We start from the raw sequence: 22,618 nt of genomic DNA on the forward strand, positions 1-22,618 counted from the left end.
GAATTCATCAAATCCTTGGGGGTTTCTGGGGCCACTTCCCAATTGTGCTAGCTTTTTTGGATCTTTCTGTTTTACCATTTTACCTCCTAAATGGTAAGTGCGGGGTCTCTGTCTTCTGAAAAGATAGGGATAAAGCCACGTCACTTGCACCTAAATCTGGTGGCATTTGGCTTCAAGACAGAGGACCGTGACACAACCTAAATCTAATATATGCCCACTGTTATCGGCATGGCAAATAGCAGACATTTGGGGCCGACTCAATGAATATTTTAAGTAGGATTTGACGATTATATTTATTTATAGTAGGATAGAGAATGCTAAATTGTAACACATTCAACATATCAATGATACTGAAAGATTAGGCAAGACAAATTACACAAAAAAGTTTGGTCGTCGGAATATGTTTGTAGCCTTATTCTCCTTTCGTTTGATACGGGTGGAAAGAACCAAGATCTCCAAAGTAAGGTCGTCAAACTATGTACTTGAACAGTGTCAACTTACTAATAACTATAGACGTGTATGTAACATCTTTATCTTTTAAACATTGCAACTTAGGTACATAAATTTAGCTTTCGTAGCATCTCTGCGTTTTAAACAATATGAGCAGTTGAACACTGCCAATCTTCTGATAACTATGAACTAACGTACATAAATCTAGCTTTCGTAGCAACCCTATCTTTGAAGCAATGAGTAGTTGAGCACTGCCAAGCTTTTGATAATTATGAATCCACCTTCTATAACATCTGTTTTCATTATGTATGTATTTTCAAAACATTTTAAACACGCAACATCGTGCATACACTTTTGCTAATTATAACTTGTAATACAAGAAAGATCGACACTAGAAAATAAATTCCACAAAAATTGTCCGTTAATTTCATTTCTAATCAATTCCCAGTTTTCTCTTCTTTTCACTAATGCATGTATCAGCTGTGCTTGTATACAAATTATACATAAAACATATAAATTTCACTTGGTTCTTCCATTTCTCCCACCTTTTCTGCTAACAGCTTCGCAGAGTCTGCACGGTAATGTGTCGAGGCTCAATGCGCGGGTTTTAACGTAATTAGCCATTACCCCGCATCTTCGCCACGCATGGTACTCGGCATACGCAACTGGGTCGTTGGCGAGGGACTTCACATACGACGCCAATTCCTCCAAGCTCTTAAATTTAGTGCCATCGATTATCGAATGGGGAGGAACAAAGTCCCAGACATTAGGGGCACCAAAGTAGATTGGAACTGAACCGGAATCTAGGGCATAAAATAGCTTCTCCGTCACGTAACTCTCTGTCATTGTGTTTTCGATAGCAAGAACAAACTTATAGTGAGACATGGCACAATGCAAATGGTCCCACCATTTTTGGGTGACAGTATCACCGGCACAATCGGGGTAGAAAGAAAGGGCCATGTTCAAGCTACCGACGTTGTTCAAGCACTTGCCAAATGAATGGTGAGGTAGTAAGCTGAGAAGCTTATGGGCAAGAATATTTCTTTGAGACAGACAGCGCGATGATGACCAGTAAACAAGTGTGTCCTTCAATTAGAATTTCAGATAAAGTCATACAACTAGCGGTATATATTTGAAAATGTACATCATGCGACAGAGATGAACAGAAATAAGTAAAACAGTATGCAAAGAACACAGAAAGAACAAGAAGCCAAGCACTTACATTGTTTTTATAGGGAGACACGTGATAATTTCGACCATTGTGAAAGAGTGCACCGGCATAGGTGGACTGCACATCATCTTTGGCGTGATAACTTATAAATATATCCTCAACACCAGATCGCTTCCGGCCAGCCTCAAGATCCATGTACACGCGAAGTGGATCTCCACTGTGTCTCTAACAAAACCCAAAAAAGTATTAAGGCAATGAAGTAGACCTAGAAAACGACATACTAAGACAATGTATGTAGATAATGCCCAAGATATGGCTGTAGCAAGATTACTGCCCATGTTACCTTTCTAACCCGGTACAAAATAAACAGAACAAGGAATACTAATGAAATAAAAAATGAAATAAAACGAAGAGGACCACAAATATAATGCCAGAAAGGAAGAAAAAGAAGTCCAAAACCAAAGTAAAAAAAGAAAAGAAAGATGAACTAAATAAAAAGGTCATATAAACTAAAAGCTTATTTATCAAAACTCCACCGGAACATACCCCCCACTTATCACTTTACCCCCTGCTTTTGAAAATTAATCACTTTTTCCCCCTGAACTTTCACTTTGTGTTTCACATTACCCGAGTTTGTTAACTCCTTCCATTTACTTGTTAACGTTTGATTACTCGATTCTCGAAATGCCGAAAATATGTCATCCATATTATTGACATCATGATTATGTCAATATCATGGAGCAAGTTAATTGTACAGACTGAGTATTCTGGAATAGGGAATGAAATCCAGGGGAAAAGTGATATGGTTGCAAAAGAAGGGGCGAAAGTGATACAGTCGTGATACTTCATGAGGCATTTTGATAATTAAACCCACATTAATGTAAAATGACGCATACCTATCTCTAAAAAATAAAACTTGTCTTACACAACAAATTAATAACTATTCACCTTTTTTAATTAATTTTCTTCAAACTTCCTTCTAATCTTTCCTTTCTGTAAATTTATATTCCCAGAATATAGCATGTGATAAAATAAAATAACACAAAAAGTGTATTTTTCTATAGAAATATCAGAATTCTCTACAGGTACAGAAGGTGAAAACTTATCTGAAAATATCTAAAATCTCATTTGGCCTAACTTGTCCTGCCCCTAAGAAGCCTGGAGGGTGAGCATCAATGGGCCAAGTGAGTATTTTTTGTATCTCCTAGTCAAGCAGAGTCATTTTACACGCTAAAGAATTTCATATTTATCTTAAAGTATAAATCACACTGTATCATAGTACATTGTCCCTTTATATTTAGAATAGCTTCATAACATGGGACTGCCACACGCACCTAAATCATTTTGCTGGTTTATGTTGTCCCCACGTAGCACTTTTAACTTCAAAACATGAGATCGCCACCTACACCTAAACTGCTTCACTGCCTTACGTCCCCAGAATTGCTTCACTGCCTTACATCCCTATATTACATTGTCTTTTTATATTTATGTTAACTTCATAATATGGGGCCACTATGTGCACCTAAATCGCCTCACTGGGTGAGACTTCCACTTACGCCTAATCACTTCACTGCCTTACGTCCCCACATGGCACTTTTATCCCCTCAAATAACTACAAGCCTCACTTCATCAGTGAAGTTCTCATGCTTCATAAATAATCTCAAAGTCCATAAATCCATATATCAATCTGGATAAACCCCAAAACATTTCAATAGACTTGTCTAACTTCAAAAAGAGTGATATTGTATAAACAAAAAATCCATGGAAAATGTCACGGTTTTCATACTTGTAGCAAGATAGATAAATTTTATAACAGTATCATATAAACCCCTTACCTTGAAGTTGGACCCTAAGCTGATAGTAACTCATTCCATCTTGAACAGTAAAAAAAAAAGAAAAAAGAAACTACTGAATTTCTTAAAAACTGAAAGACTTAGTGACTATGAGGAAGACCAACTCCAAGCCTCACTTTCAGTTTTCATGCAGGAACCAGGTTGAAAAGGACAAGAAATAAGGGTCTCTCAAGTTTCTTATGCAATAAATGCAGTTTACAAAATGCATACGTAGATTCATTGTCTTTGAGTCTTCGTATGTAACAAGATTAATGTACTTGGTCCCATAGATTATGTCATTAAAACTCCGAAGTATATTTTCCAGATGGAACAGTGAATAACATCAACTATGACTTAAAATGACCACAAAGATTGTCCAAAACTGAACTCTACCCTCAAGTGATCAATCCCCACCCATCACATAAGTTTCGAAGATCCTCTCATTCAGCTCTACCAAATAACCCTCAAAATTACCATCACATATCACTCTACAATGACACGCATCAAAGTAAGAGAACCAAATGTAGATCCCAAATTAACTTTGCTTTACTCAACAGTTTGCTCCATAAGATCAAAGCACAGTAACTATTAAAGGTCCAAATATCTTCCAAACTCATTAATACATTCAGAGAAATGCTTAGCATAGTAACATCTATCATTCAAGCTACATGCATGAGCATCCCCTTGCAGGTCCCCCCATCAATGGGTAATTGAAATTGATTGTTTGTGCAGATGTCTTTGGCAGGACGCAGGAGCATAGTGGGATGAAAACATCAAAGAATCGATGAAAAGAAATTCTAAGATAGCAAGCACTAGCTCCCGAGTAGAAGAAAGATCAGTAAGGCAACCCTTCAGTTTCATAGACTATAAAATACACAAAAACTTCCATCCTACTGGACATTTTTTCCCCTTCCACTTTTACGAATATGACTTGTATTTCCTATCAGAAAAGAAAAACAAAGTATTCACTTCCAGCTTTGAGGAACTTATTTCATTCTTTGATTTTTAGAGAACATATTTATCATTTATATGACTTGTATGCTTGAAATGCAACGTAGAGGCTTTTACTTCTCTTTATTCCAGCAATAAACTCACCACAGTTAGAACCTCATTAGCTAGATCGTTACCTCAAGTGCAAAATATAATTTTACTTCTTGTACTTCTCTTTATAGAAACCCATGCATCGTGCATATTGTGTACTAGTTTCATTATATATTTGAGACATTAATTTTCCTAGAGTACGAGCATTTTATGGTAAATCAGCAGATTGCCACAATGAAGATACAAAGAACTGCAATTGATCAAAAAGACTTCTTAGAACATCACTCATCTAGTCTGGCCCAAGCAACATTAAGAACACCTGGTAGTTCAGTAACCTTTTTCATATGAAAACGGTTGGGGCTGTAATTCCAATACGAGTTACAAGCTGTACAAACACAGAAAACAGGAGAAAATTGTCTAGTTCCACTTTAGTTTCACAAGCGCACTCTTCAATCTATCATTAAGGTAGGTTCTCACAGGTCCTAGCTTTCTATTGTATGATGAATCCCTCATCTTCAGGAGGAAAGTAAGAGGAGAAGCCTACTTATCCTAGTGAATTAACAAGGAAAACATTGGTAAAGCATTGCAGAACTCAAACTCCTATTGCATCTACCAACCAATAAAAAATCCTATTGTAAAGTCGCAAGACACCAGAGTGACATTATAAACTGTTGCCACAAGTACGCAAGGGAATTTACATAATGCTACTGCAAGTATATAATGGGAGTGCAAAGTGCTAACCCAAGGCAGTAACCATAGTGGTCTAGCTCCTTTCCCTATCTTGTGGTAGTAAGCCTCTTGCACTTTCCAAGTAAAAGAATCAAGTAGCTCTTAAATACGAGTTAATCATGTAAAAGCATGGACCAGAAGAAACTGGATACATATATAGCTCTTGACCTGCATTGAATGTAGTCTTTTACTACTCCCTCCCATAACCTCAGCACAGAAAAAGTGGGGAAGCAGAGTCTTCTTCCTACCGTGGTGGATCAAAAATGGAACGGAATGTAGTCAAGCGACCGCACCAGTTCAATCTCTTCGCATTATACTTCTAAGGTATTTTCCCTTTAATTTCCGGTGTTCTCCCCCGAAATGTTTGAAGAAAAAGAAAGCTTAAAGAAGCAACTTTCGTAAGGAAAGTAAAAATTGGGGCATAATTTCGGACTCACGAGGAAAAATTCCTAGATCTGCCACTGTCTGCTATATTTCCGTTTATCGTTCCAAATGCTCGCCCTATAAATGTGTTCTAAAATAAAAAAGAAAATTCTTGGAGATTTAACCACATTCTATCAATAAATCGTGATCCGAAGAAACCAAGCTATCCATGAAAATGTAAAAACACACATATACATACATATATACATATAATACGAATTAATTGAAATCAATGACAGTTACAACATTTAGAAAGAAAATGGAGTACCTGAAGGGGAGGTGTAGTAGTCTCAAACAGCAAAGCATCAGGCTTGTCAGCAAGAACAGGAGATTTAGTCCACAAACAGCTCAACCCACACGAGCATGAATACAAACTATCCAAATTATCAGGAATCCAAGTCCACCCTTTCACCAGCACGCTAACATGCTCCGATTTCGCCTCCCCACACTCCGATTCGCCGCGAATTTGTTGCAGAGAAGAAGACTTGTTCTGCAACATCTGCAGCTTGTGCTTCTCTCTGAAACGAGAGCAACCCACTTGGGCATCCCACTTCCTGAAGGCGCCGATCAAGTTGGTAAACGGGTCGGGTGTGAACTTGGTCGGATCGTTGATGGGTTTGATTGAGGTTGATAGAAAAGGGAATTCGAGGAAGCTGCAGAAGAAAACGAGCAAGAGTGCGCCGCTCATCATGAAGGCGATGCTGAAGGAGTTGAAGGGCTTTAACTGCATACTGGGTTGGTCCCGATCGGCGGCGATTTTAGCAGTTGCTCTCTCCCTCTCTCCCTCTCTCTATCCCCGGAAAGAGAGGCAGATGAAACGGTCCATCTGGTGCATTAGGCGTCTTGACCAGCACAGTCCCTCTCTTCTCCCCGTTTTTAAATTATTTTCCAGTTTACCAACCAAGACCAGGTGGTGAGCGTTTACCGAACATATAAAAATATAGGGTAAATTACCGTTTAATCCCTAAACAAATTAGCCATTGGTTCAGTTCAAGACTTAGGCCTGTATAGCAGATTGGATAAAGAATCGGATAGGACTACTTATACAGACCCTGGTGTTTGGCGTTCACTCGTACTAAATAAGCGCCGGATTAATTTAACCAGTCTACTTATTTAACACGGTATATGCCGGATTAATTTCTCTCAGCATCGTCGTCCTACCCGTCACCTTCTCTCACCATCGCCGTTCTCCTTGTCGCTTTCTCTCACCGTCGTTTTCTATCGTCGTCGCTTTCTCTCGCCATATCTGCTCTCCTAGTCTTTGTCGCCTTCCTCGTCGTCCTCTCTTTGTGGCCTTCCTCATCGCCTACTCGTCGTCCTCCCTTGCAACTGGGTCTTGTAAAGAAAGATGGTGCGGCGGAGAGATGATTTCAATTTGGGATTCTTCCGCAATTGGCTGTTTGAATTTATTTCGGATTCTTCTGCAATCGGGGAAGAAGAAGAAGGGAGATAGAGGGGTGCGGCGGAAAGATCTGGGAACAAAAGTGATGGTTTCTTTTTTTTTTTTTTTTTTTTTTTTTTTTAATTTTAAGTTTAATTTAATTTTAAGTTTGATTCCTCCTATCCGGTATAAAACCAAACACAGTATAAATAATATGGTCATTAGTCCGATACTGTACCAAACGCCCGACTAATTTAGTCAGTACTATCTGGTGGCTATTTATCCTATCCGACAAAAATACTCAGTACAATCTAAGTTGCCAAATGAGGCCTTAAGTTTCACGGCTTGGACTATTTTCTTTAGTAAATTAACCCATGAACTATTTGAAATCAGCCAACTAAACCTCTTACTATTAGATGCGATAAATTTCGTCCACTCTGTTGTCTAATCCTGACACAATTATACACTCAAGAGTGAATCATGTGTTTGTCACGTGCCAATATTTGATGACGAAACGGGTTCATCGAATTTGATGGGAAGTTAATTAGCTAATTTCAAATAATTTAGGAGGTTACTTTACCAGAAAAAAGGGTAATAATTCAGGAGGTTAAACGGTGATTTACTAAAAAAATATATGACAAAAGAGAAAATAATTTTCTTATACAAATAATATTTGACACTAAATTAAAGGAATGTAGATTCGTAGTTGGGTGTGTGTTTGTCTCCATTGGTTGCTGGGCCTTTAGATTGTCATTATTTTTTAGTATATCGATATTTTTACGCTAGGAGGAGAAGGAATTCGGCCCCACAACCAATGGACACAAACACACACCCAACTACGAATCTACACTCCTTTAATTTAGTGTCGAATATTATTTGTATAAGAAATTTATTTTCTCTTTTGTCATATATTTTTTTAGTAAATTACCGTTTAATTGTCACCAAAATAAAATTATGACATATTTTCTTTTTTATTTTTAACTTGTTAAAAAATGGTTATACGGTTACGGTTAAATGGGTACGGTTAACAATTTATAAACGGTTATGGATATGGGCATATCTGTTTATACAATTACCCAACGGGTAAACAGTTATACGAGTAAGGGCTTAAATAATTATGGGTAAATAACCGCGGTTACCTGCCCGCCATAACCAGTACCCATCCCTAATAAGGAGATAAGGACTTGGGTTGGCCATGGTGAGCTTGATGATGACCAAGGGAATCCATTTTTGTTTCCCTTGATTTCTAATGCTATCTTCTTCCTTATATTTGAAGTTCACGGTAATTGACTTGCACAAGTAACCTTATATTTGTAGTTCACGGTAATTGACTTGCACAAGTAAACTATTTTTTTTTATTGGTGGTGTGTTTCATAACTCTTGCTGGGAGAGTAGAGAAGCAGAGAGTCGAGTAAAACTAGCAATAAAACAATCACACTCCGAGTTCAAGTGGTTCATCAATTTGGCTACGTCCATTAGAGTTGCATATGCATTTGGATTTCACTATGTACAAGAGATTTATAAAATACAATGAAGATAGTCTAGAGCCTTTACATAAGGTAAAAGAAATGAATGGTGGGGAGAGTGGTATGAGAAGGAAAGATCTTTGTTGTTGTTGCTGTGGTGGTGGTCTTGCTGCTCTGTTCGTGCTTCCCCTCTTCCCCCCCCCCCCCCCTCCATTATACAGAGATGCATCAAGACTGATATCGGATGCTTTGGAATCTTCACTTACGTCTCCATTAGTCCAACTGTTATCATCTCATTGGAATATTTGGAAGCTTGATTGAGTAACATTGAAGATAGAATATTTTCCAAATGATTGAGATTCCCCTAGGCTAGTGAGTAAGCGCTTCTAATACCATAAACATTGCCTCATGCATGCTAATAGACTAACATACACATGCTATAGACTCCACCTCTTCACCCTCATTATTAGCTTCTATTAATTACCAACTTCCACCTCACCATTTGGATAAAATATCAAGACAAAACTACTCAATTAGTCTCATCTCAAACTCTCGGCCCTCTGTGAGAAAATAGCAAACTCACTCTTCTAACAAAACTCCCACCTCTCACTTTATTAGTAATTAGGTATATTTGTCCAATAAACCAAAATAGAGGAAATACAATTAAAGAGGGACACAAAACTTTTGTAATATAGAAATAATACGTATACATATATATTTTTTTAATACAAAGTATTACAAACTAAATGATGGTGCCATGAGTATAACTGATGTTTAGTGTGCATTTGCTCTTTGTACCAAGACGGATGCTCGAGAAAGAAAGTGTTTTTTGTGGACATGCCACCATTGGATGTTGTCAACACGCAAGAAACATTAGGATTAGTATGTTGTGTTTGTGTCAAATTATTCGAGTTCTAATCAATTGATTTTGTCATGAGTGTGATGCTAGTTTAGTCAGTGTTCATTTATATGCCTTGGATATCAAAGACTTCATAACCATTGTCATACTAGTAATCCTTTCACTTTGAAATGTAACTGTGGTATATTAGAGCATTTTCTATTTAAATTTATGATACATTTACGTAAAAGTGATCAGAATAAATAAAATATTAAATTTCGATTACAAAATACTCTGGTATTTACCAAACATTTGTAAATCAAACATTTGATGTGATTGACGCATATTTTAGAATTCAACTCCAAAATTTAAAGGAAATAGATCCAACAATTTGATGGTATATGGATCTCTGATTGCGGGGTAATCAAAATGGACTTTTTCTCCCCATTATGACCTCATTTATTTTTAAATTTTCTAAATTGCCCTTAACCCATTGAAAGGGCTGTCTCACTTTCTAGTGCAACTCCTTTTCTCTTTAGCAGCAGCTCACGACAAGGGCGTATAAAATTTTATTATAAAACAAGCATGTAAATGTTGTAAAATCGATGTTTTGTGTAGTAGAATAAATAAACAAGACACAAAATATACGAGGTTCTTCTACAGTTAGTGTGGTTGGAGTACGTCTTCGGAGTAGCAGTGATACTTTTATTTATAATTTGGAATAATAAGATTACAACGATAACTCTCTTTATCCTCTCCTCTCTTTTTCTTCTCTATGCTGTGAGCCTTGTGGCTTCTCTCTTCTTCCTCTCTTCTTTCTTCTTTCTTTTCTCTCTTTTCAGCTGTAAGGCTTTGTGTTTTTGTGTGTGATTTTATATGGAAGGATGAGGCAGCAAGTTGATTAGTGGACAAACATGTAGAGTTGCAGTAGGTTAGCCATCCACACATTGAATGACTTATAAGATTACAACAATAAAATATTTGATTTGGGACAAGGTAATTTAGAAATAATAATATTACTATTCTACTTGATTAATAAAATAATTTTATGAAATCAATTTTATTTTTACTCCAAATTCAAAACGTTTTAGTAAACAACTTTGAATGAAATTTTAGATTTTAATTATCCTCAATTAAATTCTTTTTGAAGACACGATATGAAAAGCTAATGTAATGGAAAGACTGAAATCCTTGGCGAAAAGAAAAAAGACTGTAAAACTGAAATCAGATAAACAAGAAAGAAAGAGAAAGAAAGTGAGAGGGAGATTGCGACGATGTCGACGATGCGCATGCGCGTAAGGGCGTTGTGTTGTTGGCTGCTTCTGATATTATTAACAGCACTAGATTGGCCTGCAGTAGCAGCGTCGTCGTCGTGGACGGTGGACGGGACGGTGTTGGAGCTCGACGATTCCAACTTCGATTCCGCCATCTCCGCCTTGGACTTGGTCTTGGTTGATTTCTACGCCCCCTGGTGCGGCCACTGCAAGCGCCTCTCTCCTCAGGTCTCTCTCTAGAATCCTAATTTTCAACTTTCACTTAAGATCTATCTCCATCCATGTTAATTTTGATGATTAATTAACACATCTTGGTTAGAAATTTGTTATTTATTTACATTTTAATCGATTTCATTTCTGTAGTTGGATGCAGCTGCCCCCTTGCTTGCTGGGTTGAAACACCCAGTAGCGATTGCAAAACTTAATGCTGACAAATTCACCTCTGTAGCTCGAAAATACGAAATCGAGTATGATCCCGTTTCTTCAAATCACTTTTATATCCATTTCCAGTCAGAATTTTATTTAATTTTAATTTATAATTTTGTGTTGATCATTGATATAGTGCATATCCTACCCTCAAACTGTTTATGCACGGCGTCCCCTTAGAATATAATGGACCCAGGAAAGCGGAATTGCTAGTTCGCTATCTGAAGAAATTTGCAGCTCCTGATGTTTCCATACTTGAATCAGACTCTGCTATTAGTGAATTTGTTGAAGCTGCTGGCACTTACTTTCCTATATACATTGGTTTTGGCTTGGACGAGTCGCTGATATCAAAGTTAGCCATAAAGTACAAAAAGAAGGCCTGGTTTTCTGTTGCAAAGGATTTCTCCGAGGATGTAATGGTGTTGTATGATTTTGACAGGGTTCCTGCTTTGGCATCCCTTCATCCAACGTACGATGAGCGCAACATCTTCTATGGCCCCTTTGAAGGTTAGGTTGTTTTGGTTGATCAGTCCTAGTTCACCACTAAGTGCATTCAAATATGAATATAGTATGTTAGTGTGACCTTTTTCTGAGTCATAATGATACATCATATCATAAATTCACAAATTTACAGTATTTCTTCAACTTGCACTGTTTTTAGGATCCGTCTTTTCATAAGGAAGAATACATTTTGACATAAAGTCATAGATGTGGTCGAGTAAGCTTTATGAGATTGCTTTTCATGCCATCTTGTTAGCACCCTTTTCTTGCCTAGTTCCTTTTGTGCTTGAGATGTGGACAAAAACCCATTGCTTGTGAAGTGATTCTAAATGAAATAAGGGATGCAATCTCTTCAAGTGAAAGCTTCTTCTTTTAAAAATCATAAAGGTAAGGTGAGTGTAATAGTTTAATTCCCCCCACCCTCTCGGACAGGCTATTAGAATTTTCATTTTTAATAATACACTTGAATGAATCGATTTAGCTCTTCATATGCTAGTTTTAGTTTATTTACCTATTAGCTTATGCTAGTTCCTTATACTGAACTGAGCTATATGGTTCATGCTTACCTAGGAGACAATGGTGGCTATCTCTTTTATTTAGAGTTAGATGTGTGGTGAGTTTAGAAGTTGCTGCTGAATTTTATCCCAAAGTTAAACTTTCTCTAATGTGAGCATATCATATGACATGGTGTTGAAGGAAGTGTTTTGTGCATTGTAAAGCTAACCATCATTTAGTAAAGCTCAAACATGACTCATCTATGTTCAGCCATTTTCTGTCTCTTACTTCTGTTTTTTTTTTTTTTTTTTTTTTAATGTACAGAGGATTTTTTGGAAGATTTTATACAACAAAGTTTGTTCCCTTTGGCCATGCCCATAAATTATGAGACATTAAAGTCATTGAGTGATGATGAAAGAAAAATTGTTTTGACAATTGTGGAAGATGAGGATGAAGAGAAGTCAAAGAAACTTATCAAGATTTTGAAATCAGCTGCATCTGCAAATCGGGACTTTGTATTTGGTTATGTTGGGATCAAACAGTGGGAAGACTTTGCAGATACTTTTGGAGCCACCAAGAAGACAAAACTACCAAAAATGGTTGTCTGGGATCGAATGGAGGAGTACTTTACAGTAAGTGATTAGTTATTAGAAAGACATATGTTCTTTAGATCTCCATGCTAAATTTAGTATAGACAATGGTATATGGTTGCTGATTTTTTTTGGGTGAATCTATGTTTCATATATTTGGGTAAATAATTTGTGACCATTGGTGCCTTATGAAATTCATTATATACATAAGTTTTGATGAAAAATTGTGGTTGGTAATGGGAAGATGTTTGGGAGGGTTATCCTCTTCCATCTTTATTTCCTTCCTTGTATAGTCTCTTTGACCAACAATGCTACCATCCACTCCTTAGCCTCCTTATTGTTACTGGGTTCCATTTCTTGGAATTTTCGGTTTTGTGGAAACTTTAACAATAGAGTTCCTGGCTTATGTAAACTTGTTTGCCCTTTTAAATATTATTTGTTTGCATTCTAATTGAGTGGATAAAGGTTCTTGGATTGTTCATCCTTCTGGTCATCAATCGTGTAGATCCTCCTTTCAAGCAATTTATGTTGAATTGGACAGCTGGAATTCCCTCCAAGATACAAATTTTCTCTACGGTAAGTGGCTCACAGAAAGATTAAGAGTTAATTTAAACATCAGACATGTCCAACAAGGGAAAACATTTAAAATAGAAACCCAGCAAGATGCCACCCCAACCCCCCTCTCTCTCGCTCACTGGCCACCGTTGATGTCCCCCAAGCCTTGCTCTCTCTCTCTCTCTCTCTCTCTCAATGATTCATAGCCTTCTCATCCTAATGGTCATGACCTCACGGCCATGTGGGTCTTCCTAATGGTCATGACCTCACGGCCATGTGGATCTTCTTCTAGTTTTTGCTTTAGGATTTTGGTAATGATGCATAGAAGATATGAGTTGTGATTGGGAATGGTGGCTCTTGTGGGCATGGATTATTTTGAGGAGAGATAGATTTGAATTTTGGAAGACTAAAGCAGATGTCTGTTGGATGGATCGAAAATTAAGATGAAATACTCAATATCCACAACTAATTAATTAATTATCTATTTGATTAATAACTTAGAAGGATCAGTACACAATAGAGAGTGAAAATCCAAAAAAGATGGGGCTGATGGAGAAGACTGAAAACAATGGCGGCCCACAGCCTGACATGGGTGAGGAGCTGGCAGCAAGAGGCTGGTGCTAGGCTTCTGTTGTATGTTTTAATTTTTTTTTTCTTTTGGTAATTATGAAGGGTTAAATAATGCGAAAGGAACTTTGGTGAGTGTTCTTAGACATGTGTGGTGTTTAAATAGAAAACCTCAAGATTAATACCTGTGACTTGATCCAGAAAGATCTCTCTTTCCTTGTTTATCTACTCATTGGTGTGTATTGTGTAAAGAGGAGGGGGAGCGGGCGAAACATTTAGTTTTGCACTGGAGACAGATTTTGTTTTGGGGGTGTTTGGTTTGAGGTGGGTTTGCTGAAGAAACTGCAGTATGGTGTTGTCAGAAGGTTGTTTGATTAAGCGGGCTCATAAGAAGGTGCTCACTTTATGGAGATGTGTTCTATCACTGTGGTGGTGTGTTTATCTCTATGTTCCCTGTCAAAATAGGTCAAGAATATTTCTTTTTGTTTGGATTTTGTGATTGCAGGTGCTCTGTATTGAGAGCACTCTGGGTTGGTGTTGTGGTTTTTGTGCGCTTCTAATGTGTTTCTTGTTTCTCGGACTACTTGTCCATGCTTATTGTATTCCTTGTGTTTCTGTTTATAATGTTTACATGTTTCTGACATTATTTTGTAAAATAGGTAAATGGTTCGGAAAGCATTGATGAGGAAGATCAGGCATCTCAAGTCTCACAGTTCCTCCAAGGATACGAGGAAGGAAGAATAATAAAGAAAAGAATTGGCGGTCCGTCATTTGGGAGTGTTATGAATTCATTTTTAGGGATGCGAACTGTATACATAATGGTTTTTTTGGTTATAGTAACGATGCTTATTAGATCAATCAGTAAAGAAGACGACGAACCTCCTGTTGTTCGTACTGCAGACCAGATTGATTCCGCTACAAGCTCTTCCACTGAGGCTGAAAGCAGAGAGCATAGATCTGGAGAAAAGGAAGATTAGATCTGGCCTTTCGGACTTATAACCAGATCTGATTGGGGGTAGCTGCAGAGAAAAACGAGAGTTTATTAAACGCTTAAATGCAACTGTGCAGTTTGCCGGAAAGTTGCAGTGTAGAGTATGAAACATCCATGATTTTGTAGAGACTAGAGAATGATGAATTCCTGCGCACTGTTATGCGTACGCCTTACAGAAATTCAGCTTTTGTGTAGTGTCTTAATTTGTGGCGAACCACGATAAACATAGCGTCTCTTTTTCCTTGTGTATCTGCTTAATTCGTGGCAAACTTGAATTCATGTATTTGTGCTGTTGATTCTGTTTTGTGTGTATTTTCATGGGTTTATGCTAAGACCACCTATATCGAGCGTCGAGCTCTCCTGAATGATGTTAATGATGTGCATGTCTCTCATGGTCATCTGCCCTCGGTCGTTCCGGGGGATTTAACGGGAGCGGTGTTTATGTGTACTTCGTAACCGTGTCTCTTGCACAAACTTTCTAATATGTCTATACAAACTGCGGGTTGCTTCATTTTCCGACCAAAGGTTTGCCTTGTGCACGGGTTCGTCGTGGTCTGAGGCAGAATGTTGAAATGCGGTCGGATAGGTGTGTTGGAAATTCCAATGGTTCGATTATTGGGCTCAATATGAATGCAACACTTTGGACACGTTTGTCGTCGGATCATTGCCGTCTTCTTCTTTCTTTCAGACGGTCATTAGTGGTTCCAAAAGTACCTTTTCGATTTCAAGGGACGTGGTTGGAGGATGTGAGGTTTTTACCATTAGTTTTACTTATGTGGCACTTCGGTTTTTTTAACGATGAATTCATGAATATGTTGAAGAAATAAGAGAATGCTAGTAACTTTATTTTTTATTTATTATTTTTTTTAACAGACTTAAATGTCAAAATGGTTCATGTGTTACAGTCATATGGCCAATTTAGTCTTTGTGTTTTCGATTTGGCTAATTTAGTCCTCGTGTTTGTCTCTATTAGCCAATTAAGGACATTTCATTTAATTTAATTTTTTTTTAAATTCATATGAAAAATCATATGAGAAATAATTATCCTTTCTCTTTATAGAAAATTGTAAATCAATGAGAAATAACACATATAATAAATAAAACTTTCAATTTGAAGAATGATTAAGGTTGTGACATAAAAAAGAGGGGGTAATGTTAGGGAGGAGGTCAAAGAGTTGGGAGGAGAATAATTATTCTTTTAATTTTTAATTTTATTTCATTCTAATAGAGATAAACACAATGATCAAATTGGCCAAATTGAAAACATAAGGATTAAATTGACCCAATGACTAAAACATAGGAATCATTTTAACATTTAAGCCTTTAAAAAATGACATGTGTCAATACATATTTAATGCCTTTAAATATTATTTTGGCTTTTTGGCCAAATAATCACTGAGATTTGCCTAACTTCTTACTTTGGCCTCTGTGATTTGAAATCAATAGAAGTGATTCCTTAGATTGTCCACCATAAATCATTTTGGTCATTCGACGAAAAATTATGTTAAATAAGATCAAAATGACAAAATTACCCTCAATATAATAAACAATATGCCAAAATGATTAGACACAAATTAAGGGTGTTTTTGTCATTTTATCTTTATTTTATGAAGATTTTTCACAAAATGATCAAAATAATTTATTGTGGACAAATTCAGGAATAAATTCTATTGATTTCAAATCGCAGGGACTAAAGTGAGATGTCATGCAAATATTAAAGATCATTTTAGTTAAAAAGCCAATTTTTTTAACTTTCAGCTTTAATTCTTAATCAAAAGCATTAAAGTTTTATTTTTTATTTTTTTTATTTTTTTTAAAATGACATGTATTATTTGTTAAAGTGAAAATGTCAAAATGCAAAGGTTGACTGTGTACGCTAAGTATTATAATATAATTAGTTGATAAATTTTATTTTTTTTCAAATTATCAACGAATTACATTATTACACCTCCTACTGGATTGTTTTTAGCACTCTGAAAAATCTCACATTTAATTTCTTAAGTGATTCTTCAAAAAGTATTTGAGTAATGTTAGAGAAACTAAATTTATAGACCAAATTTTATAAATTAAATAACATAAAAATTGATGATTAAATTATTACTTAAACATTGATAAATATACTCATTTTTTTATTGATGACACATAATTTAACTTGTAAATTTAATCTACATATTTAATCTCATTTTCATTACTCCCTCAAATATTTACTCAATGACATTTCCACCAAAACGTCTGTAGTTAAAAGCAGTTCATGGTAATCTCCGCCATTGAAATCCGAAACCAAGCGTTTGACGTTTTCTTCTCACACAACTACCCTCGTTACTGTCGTCCTCCTTCGTCTTGAACCCCCCTTCGCACAGAGACGCAGATCACACCTAAATCCTAAGTCCTAAGCCCTAAGAAATGTCGACCGCAGCTTCCTCCGCCTCTCTCACTTGCCACTCCCCGCTCCTTCACCGCCCAAATGCTCCCTCCCGAATCTCTGTCGCCGTCGCGATTCCCAGATCTCTGCCGCCGTTGCCCCATTTGAAAACTAAGAGGAGGAACTCAACCACCACCTTTTGCTCCGCCGACGCTGCGAAAGACAAAGACACCACTCCCATTGAGCTCAGTAAGAACTGAACCGTACTGATTTCTGCTTTTCTGTTCTTTGATTTCTTTGATCATACCTCATCAAAACTTCCATTTGTGCCTGTGCAGGATATGAGGCTTTTCCTACCGTCATGGACATCAATCAAATTCGTGAAATTTTGCCTCACCGGTCTGTGCCTTTTTCTGCACCATTTCCTGCGAAATTCGGTTTCTTTTCCAAATCATTTGAACTAATTCGAGTCTACATTTTGTTTGTTTGATTGGGTTTCTGGGGGTTTAGGTTTCCGTTTCTGTTAGTGGATCGAGTGATTGAATACAATGCTGGAGTTTCAGCTGTTGCAATAAAAAATGTCACCATCAATGATAATTTCTTTCCCGGGCATTTCCCCGAGAGGCCAATCATGCCTGGTGTTCTCATGGTCGAGGTAATCATTTTTTTCGTATCGTACTAAAAGATACATGCGTGTGTGTTTGTGTATTTTATACGTATATATTAGAATAAACGTGCTTTCGTTAATAGAACAAGCATATGAAACTTACAAAACAGGGCACACAATATCCGCTAATCTATCTAGAGTACTGATTTACAGCTAACAAAAATAATAGCAACATTAGTAATATGTTAAAAATGTAAAATTATTGGTGAATGTTAGAAAACTCCCCTACAAAAACATGCATGTCGAGTTGTACATGTTCCACTCTGCACAATGTTAAGCCTTTTCTCTTTCCCTAAGTCAAGGACATGTCAATGCTACTCACTGAGATGGTGTCACTGAGTGACAGTAACATGAAAACATTGGAGTGGATTTCACTTCTTTTTGAGTTCTGATTTGTGTGATTGTATGTATTCTAACTTGTAATTATTGAAAAAGATAAGATGACATTTGTGTAAATACCATATTTACTCGACTTGTCGTATACAACTGAGCAACTAACTTGTACTGGCGTTTGGTTTAATGTCTGGTGATTGCCTGGTGGCTATGCCAATTGATCAGCAACTGAAAAGTTGACCAAGTTATCTTTCTTTCCACACCAAAATCCTGCATTAATACATATCAAGGGTTTGAAAAGTCCACTTAAAGTTGGACCAGATTGTCCAGCAACTGGTTATATGTGGATCAAAAAGAAGTATTCAGAATGCTGAAGCATTTTTTTTCTTTCTTCGTAAAGGATACTCCAACGTGGGAGTGAGAATTTTCAGTATTTATTTATTGTAATTGGGATGGGATTAAATACTTGACCTATTCTAAGTTTCTAACTGTAATCTTTTCCCTCAACCGTGAGCACCTTGGTATATGAGGAGCTCTTCTAGCTGTTTCTGTTACTAAGTTATGAATTGCTTTCACGCATGAAAATTGTGATGGATAAATGTCAGTTTAACTATGGCGGCTCATCAGTGAGATATATTTTTTCCTTTTTGATGAAATTTTTATAACCTTTATTTCCTTCTACTATATTCCTTTATTGGTACATTTACAGAGTTGTGAGTGGAGGCTTGAGAAAATTGCAATACATCTTTTTGTTAACCCTAGGTACATTTACAGGATGTTTTTCGCTGATCATGCTAACTTTGCAACTATTTCTAAGCTATCATGTTCTTTCCCATACTTGCAATTTAAACTAGCAGGTTAAGGCTAACCCATTTAAGTAAGATGTTCAAAGAAGGCCCTAAGCACTATCTTCTTGCATCCTCTCTGTATCAAAATAATCTCATCACCTTGTGCACCTCAATAAGTTTGTGATCTCCACCATCATGTTCTCTCTAAGATTTCTCCTAAAACTGATATCCCAGCTATTGCAGAAGGAGCATGTATTTGTGCAATTGCAGTGGAGAGAATGTATATGTATTCCTAAAGTGATAATATGTGTCTGAACCCAAAATTGATGCTCTGACTGGTTTTATAACTAGTTCGTATAGGATTCCAAGATAGTTGCAGATATTCTTAATCCCAACTAGTCAAGAACTCGAGATATTTCTGAATGGCTCAAATTGTAGTCATTGGAAAGATATTTCCCTGGGTTATATATATATATATATATATTTTTTTTTTGGGGGTGTTGTCATTTTGACCTTTAGGGGAAGATGAAATTGAATTTAGGGTGGCTGCGTGAAACTCTTTACAGAATTTATTTCCCTGGCTTTATAATATATCTAAGGTTTCATTATAAGACTATTTCTAGTCTTATGAACTCTGCTGAAATATCCTTGAGTTGGGATTTTGGCTTTTGAAAGAATTTGGAGCAGGTTTCTAAACTAGAGCATGTAGATTGGAGTCCTATATATGAGAAGGAGGCTTGGTCAGAACGATCATTTGAAGGAAGAGTTTGCTAGTACAATTTTTTGAGTGTGGCAGTAAGAAATCATTTGGACTGGGCATCGTCTATTTGGCGGGTTTTAAGAATTGTAGGGAAGTGGTTATGGAAAATCTTGACATTTTCCACAAGTGTTTGCAAGAGAATTGTCAATTTATTGTACTAATTAGACCTATTTAATTTGATCCCTAATAAACCTCATTGTGAACGACTTATGTCCTATCAACTGGTCTGGTTTGGGATGCATTATTAATGTTGTCTTGCATCCTGTCTTCTTGACAGAAGTGTCTGGGGGCTATCCAAGACTCTGGGGTTTTTCTTGCAAGTCTTTCTGTCTTTCTTTGCTCGATAACCCAAACCATCCCACCTTTGGTCCTTAAAAGTTTATTTGGGAGTCTCGGTTCCCATTATAGTTTTCTTTGGCTGATAGTTCATTGCAATATCAATTCATGTGATATGCTTTGGAATACAAGGCCCTATGCTAAATTATATCATAATTGGTGTCTACTCTAAAAAGGTATGGCTGAATCTTCTGAACACATTTTCTTGCACTGAGCCTTCACGATATTGATTTGGAACAGGTAAGTTAGGGCCTTTAGTTTGGACCAGGTCGCTTCAAGGAACTATTATTCTTTTCCGAGTGAATTTGGCCTGGGGAGAGGAGATAAAAAGAATGCTATACCCTGGAATTTTGCTATGCTTGCCTCATTCCATGGTCTGCCTTTGTGGGTTAGGGGTTCTGTTTTTCACTTAGTTTAGTTTTTGGGGTTTGGTTGTTCCTGACGCACCATTTGTCCATTCATTCTTCTATGGTTTTCTTGTAGTCGTTTGTTATTCCATTCACGAGCACCTGATCATATCTTTGATTGATGGTTCTTAACAAAAGTTCAGAGCAAATGTAACTGTTTTAGGATATACTTGTCGTAGAATCACATTTTGTATGCTTCACAGCAAGATAATATGTATTGCTGCAGTTGACTAAATTTCCCGTTAACACTTGGCTGTTCTGTTTGGATTAGTAATGATATATGTCAATGCTTGTTGTATCTAGGCAATGGCACAGGTTGGTGGCTTGGTTATGCTGCAACCAGAAGTGGGAGGCTCTCGTGACACTTTCTTTTTCGCTGGAATTGACAAAGTTCGATTCAGGAAACCAGTGATTGCCGGCGACACATTAGTGATGAGAATGACGCTTATTAAGTTGCAGAAACGCTTTGGAATTGCAAAGATGGAAGGCAAGGCCTACGTTGGAGGTGAAGTCGTATGTGAGGGGGAGTTTTTGATGGCTACTGGTACCGGTGGTGACTGATCTCAATTTTTTCGGTAATTTCAATCATTGCTAAAGCTGGTTTCATGTACTTTACTCGTAGTACTTTTTTCTTCGCTTTGTTTTTTATCCTCTCTTGCGTGTATGCGTTTTTCGGTAGTTAACATTTTGTTAAAGAGATTTTTATGGTTAATTCTTGCCATGATTACGGAGACAAGATGTCGGTAACGACACTTATGTAGCGATTAAATTGAATTATCAGATTGATTATAAACAGATTGCTTGTCCTTGTGCTGGAAAGGATAAAAAAATTGGGTAATTAATTATATCTACATATTAAAAAGTAAATGCCAAATGGTTTACAAGCCAAGAGCACCAAGGGGTGTCTTTCCTTGTCCAGCTTCAAAGTAGAATATAAGCATAGCCAACATAGCAATCCTTGCATGCTTAATCTCAGCCAGTTTCAGTCTCTCCAACTTTTCGCTATCTGGAACGTAAACCCCGTCCTTGATGGAGCCGGCAAGCCCCAAGGGGTCGAAGAACTTGCCTCCCGGGTAGCCTTGCTCTCCGGTGGCGTTGGCAAAGTTCTCCGCAGTCTTGGACCAGGGTGTCGCCCACTCGACGGACTGGGACTCGGGGTTGTAGAAGTCCACCCATCTTTTGCTTTCCACCCACCCCATGAGCAAGAGCTGAGTGCCGAGCAGTGAGCCGAAGGAGAAGGGTGCTATGGCGCTGGGGTCAGCTCCGGCTTCGAACCATGGGACACCGCTCCAGGCCTGGCCAACAAGGATGCCGACGACCGCGGTCATTGCCCACCGGCCGTGGATGAGCTCCGCCTCTCTGTACCACTTGAGGAACGCCGGGTCCTTGCCGAGTCCTAGTGGGTCAAAGCCGTAGTCCCCTGGAAGCCTGCACGCATTTATCGGATCAGATTCATATGTGTATGTGTGACAAACTTAGAATTATAATATGGTGGATAATATATGAAACTCACGAGCCATCGAGCCACTCGGGATTGATGAAGTTGCCGCCGGCTTTAACCCCCGGGAGCCAAGACTTCTTTGCGGCAGCAGCAACCGCAATGAACCTCTTAGGAGCAGGACCTCCAACCCTGCTTCCAACAGTGGCAGCGGAGAGCAAGGCCTGACTTCTTTTGCCTCCGCATAAGAAGGCTGCCGAGTTCAACCCGTTGAGCACTGCACCGGTGGTTGCCGCCATCTCCTCTCTCTCCTCTCTCTCTCCTCTCTCGAACGAGCAAAAACAGAGACTCAGTGAGTGTTTCTGGTGGCAATGAATGTTTGAGATTGAGAGTGGTTTGTTTGGGTGGTGTTTTATCACCATTGAGTTGGACAGAGAGAATCTAAAGGGTGGCGTTGGGAGTGGCCAACTAGGATAATGAAATCTGACTTGGTTGTATTAGATAGATTACGGACCAATCGGAACTGGACCTCCATCCGCATCCATATATTCCCTCCAACCACGTGGACTAGCCATATAGGCTAAGGGTACAAAATATCATCGAGGTCCTTGGAATGAGGATCCTCCCCGGATTTATAATTTAATTGTGTCTATTCGTACTTTTATATTGTGTGATTAGAAATTATTTTAAGTTATTTTATTTAAAATTGAACATAAATAATATCTGATAAAAATTGATTACACGATGTATCATGAATAAACACAATTAAAGAATTTTTGGAATTAAAGAAGATTCGG

The 22,618-nt window shown here is 37.6% G+C and overlaps 4 protein-coding genes across 4 annotated transcripts; 2 read left to right on the forward strand and 2 right to left on the reverse strand.

Moving 5' to 3' along the window:
* Nucleotides 1-853: 853 nt before the first annotated feature.
* LOC137740873 (alpha-(1,4)-fucosyltransferase-like) lies at nucleotides 854-6,531 on the reverse strand. Its single transcript, XM_068480680.1, has 3 exons — nucleotides 5,915-6,531; nucleotides 1,673-1,846; nucleotides 854-1,536 (listed from the first exon to the last, which is right to left on the reverse strand). Exons 1-3 carry the CDS (start codon nucleotides 6,374-6,376, stop codon nucleotides 970-972), a joined length of 1,203 nt encoding a protein of 400 aa, XP_068336781.1. The 5' UTR covers nucleotides 6,377-6,531; the 3' UTR covers nucleotides 854-969.
* Nucleotides 6,532-10,510: 3,979 nt separating this feature from the next.
* LOC137735162 (protein disulfide-isomerase 5-2-like) lies at nucleotides 10,511-15,056 on the forward strand. Its single transcript, XM_068474558.1, has 5 exons — nucleotides 10,511-10,833; nucleotides 10,969-11,072; nucleotides 11,168-11,538; nucleotides 12,352-12,659; nucleotides 14,399-15,056. The coding sequence occupies exons 1-5, from the start codon at nucleotides 10,606-10,608 to the stop codon at nucleotides 14,714-14,716; spliced, it is 1,329 nt and encodes a 442-aa protein (XP_068330659.1). The 5' UTR covers nucleotides 10,511-10,605; the 3' UTR covers nucleotides 14,717-15,056.
* Nucleotides 15,057-16,999: 1,943 nt separating this feature from the next.
* LOC137710872 (uncharacterized) lies at nucleotides 17,000-20,998 on the forward strand. Its single transcript, XM_068450027.1, has 4 exons — nucleotides 17,000-17,341; nucleotides 17,431-17,491; nucleotides 17,603-17,747; nucleotides 20,687-20,998. The coding sequence occupies exons 1-4, from the start codon at nucleotides 17,134-17,136 to the stop codon at nucleotides 20,942-20,944; spliced, it is 672 nt and encodes a 223-aa protein (XP_068306128.1). The 5' UTR covers nucleotides 17,000-17,133; the 3' UTR covers nucleotides 20,945-20,998.
* Nucleotides 20,999-21,218: 220 nt separating this feature from the next.
* On the reverse strand, nucleotides 21,219-22,234 carry LOC137710861 (chlorophyll a-b binding protein CP24 10A, chloroplastic-like). Its single transcript, XM_068450017.1, has 2 exons — nucleotides 21,897-22,234; nucleotides 21,219-21,811 (listed from the first exon to the last, which is right to left on the reverse strand). Exons 1-2 carry the CDS (start codon nucleotides 22,118-22,120, stop codon nucleotides 21,262-21,264), a joined length of 774 nt encoding a protein of 257 aa, XP_068306118.1. The 5' UTR covers nucleotides 22,121-22,234; the 3' UTR covers nucleotides 21,219-21,261.
* Between the last annotated feature and the right edge of the window lie 384 nt (nucleotides 22,235-22,618).

The sequence above is a fragment of the Pyrus communis genome, chromosome 1 (assembly GCF_963583255.1).
Source record: "Pyrus communis chromosome 1, drPyrComm1.1, whole genome shotgun sequence".
NCBI classification, from domain to species: domain Eukaryota; kingdom Viridiplantae; phylum Streptophyta; class Magnoliopsida; order Rosales; family Rosaceae; genus Pyrus; species Pyrus communis.

Excerpts from the sequence above, each read along its gene's own strand:
- LOC137740873 (XM_068480680.1), bottom strand. The coding sequence starts at position 6,376 with ATGCAGTTAAAGCCCTTCAACTCCTTCAGCATCGCCTTCATGATGAGC. Across the intron at positions 1,847-5,914 it reads CTACTACACCTCCCCTTCAG|AGACACAGTGGAGATCCACT; the intron begins GTACTCCATTTT and ends GGGTTTTGTTAG. Across the intron at positions 1,537-1,672 it reads TGTCTCCCTATAAAAACAAT|GACACACTTGTTTACTGGTC; the intron begins GTAAGTGCTTGG and ends TTCTAATTGAAG.
- LOC137735162 (XM_068474558.1), top strand. The coding sequence starts at position 10,606 with ATGTCGACGATGCGCATGCGCGTAAGGGCGTTGTGTTGTTGGCTGCTT. Across the intron at positions 11,073-11,167 it reads GCTCGAAAATACGAAATCGA|TGCATATCCTACCCTCAAAC; the intron begins GTATGATCCCGT and ends TCATTGATATAG. Across the intron at positions 12,660-14,398 it reads GAATGGAGGAGTACTTTACA|GTAAATGGTTCGGAAAGCAT; the intron begins GTAAGTGATTAG and ends TTTGTAAAATAG.
- LOC137710872 (XM_068450027.1), top strand. The coding sequence starts at position 17,134 with ATGTCGACCGCAGCTTCCTCCGCCTCTCTCACTTGCCACTCCCCGCTC. Across the intron at positions 17,342-17,430 it reads CACCACTCCCATTGAGCTCA|GATATGAGGCTTTTCCTACC; the intron begins GTAAGAACTGAA and ends GTGCCTGTGCAG. Across the intron at positions 17,492-17,602 it reads CGTGAAATTTTGCCTCACCG|GTTTCCGTTTCTGTTAGTGG; the intron begins GTCTGTGCCTTT and ends CTGGGGGTTTAG.
- LOC137710861 (XM_068450017.1), bottom strand. The coding sequence starts at position 22,120 with ATGGCGGCAACCACCGGTGCAGTGCTCAACGGGTTGAACTCGGCAGCC. Across the intron at positions 21,812-21,896 it reads CCCGAGTGGCTCGATGGCTC|GCTTCCAGGGGACTACGGCT; the intron begins GTGAGTTTCATA and ends AAATGCGTGCAG.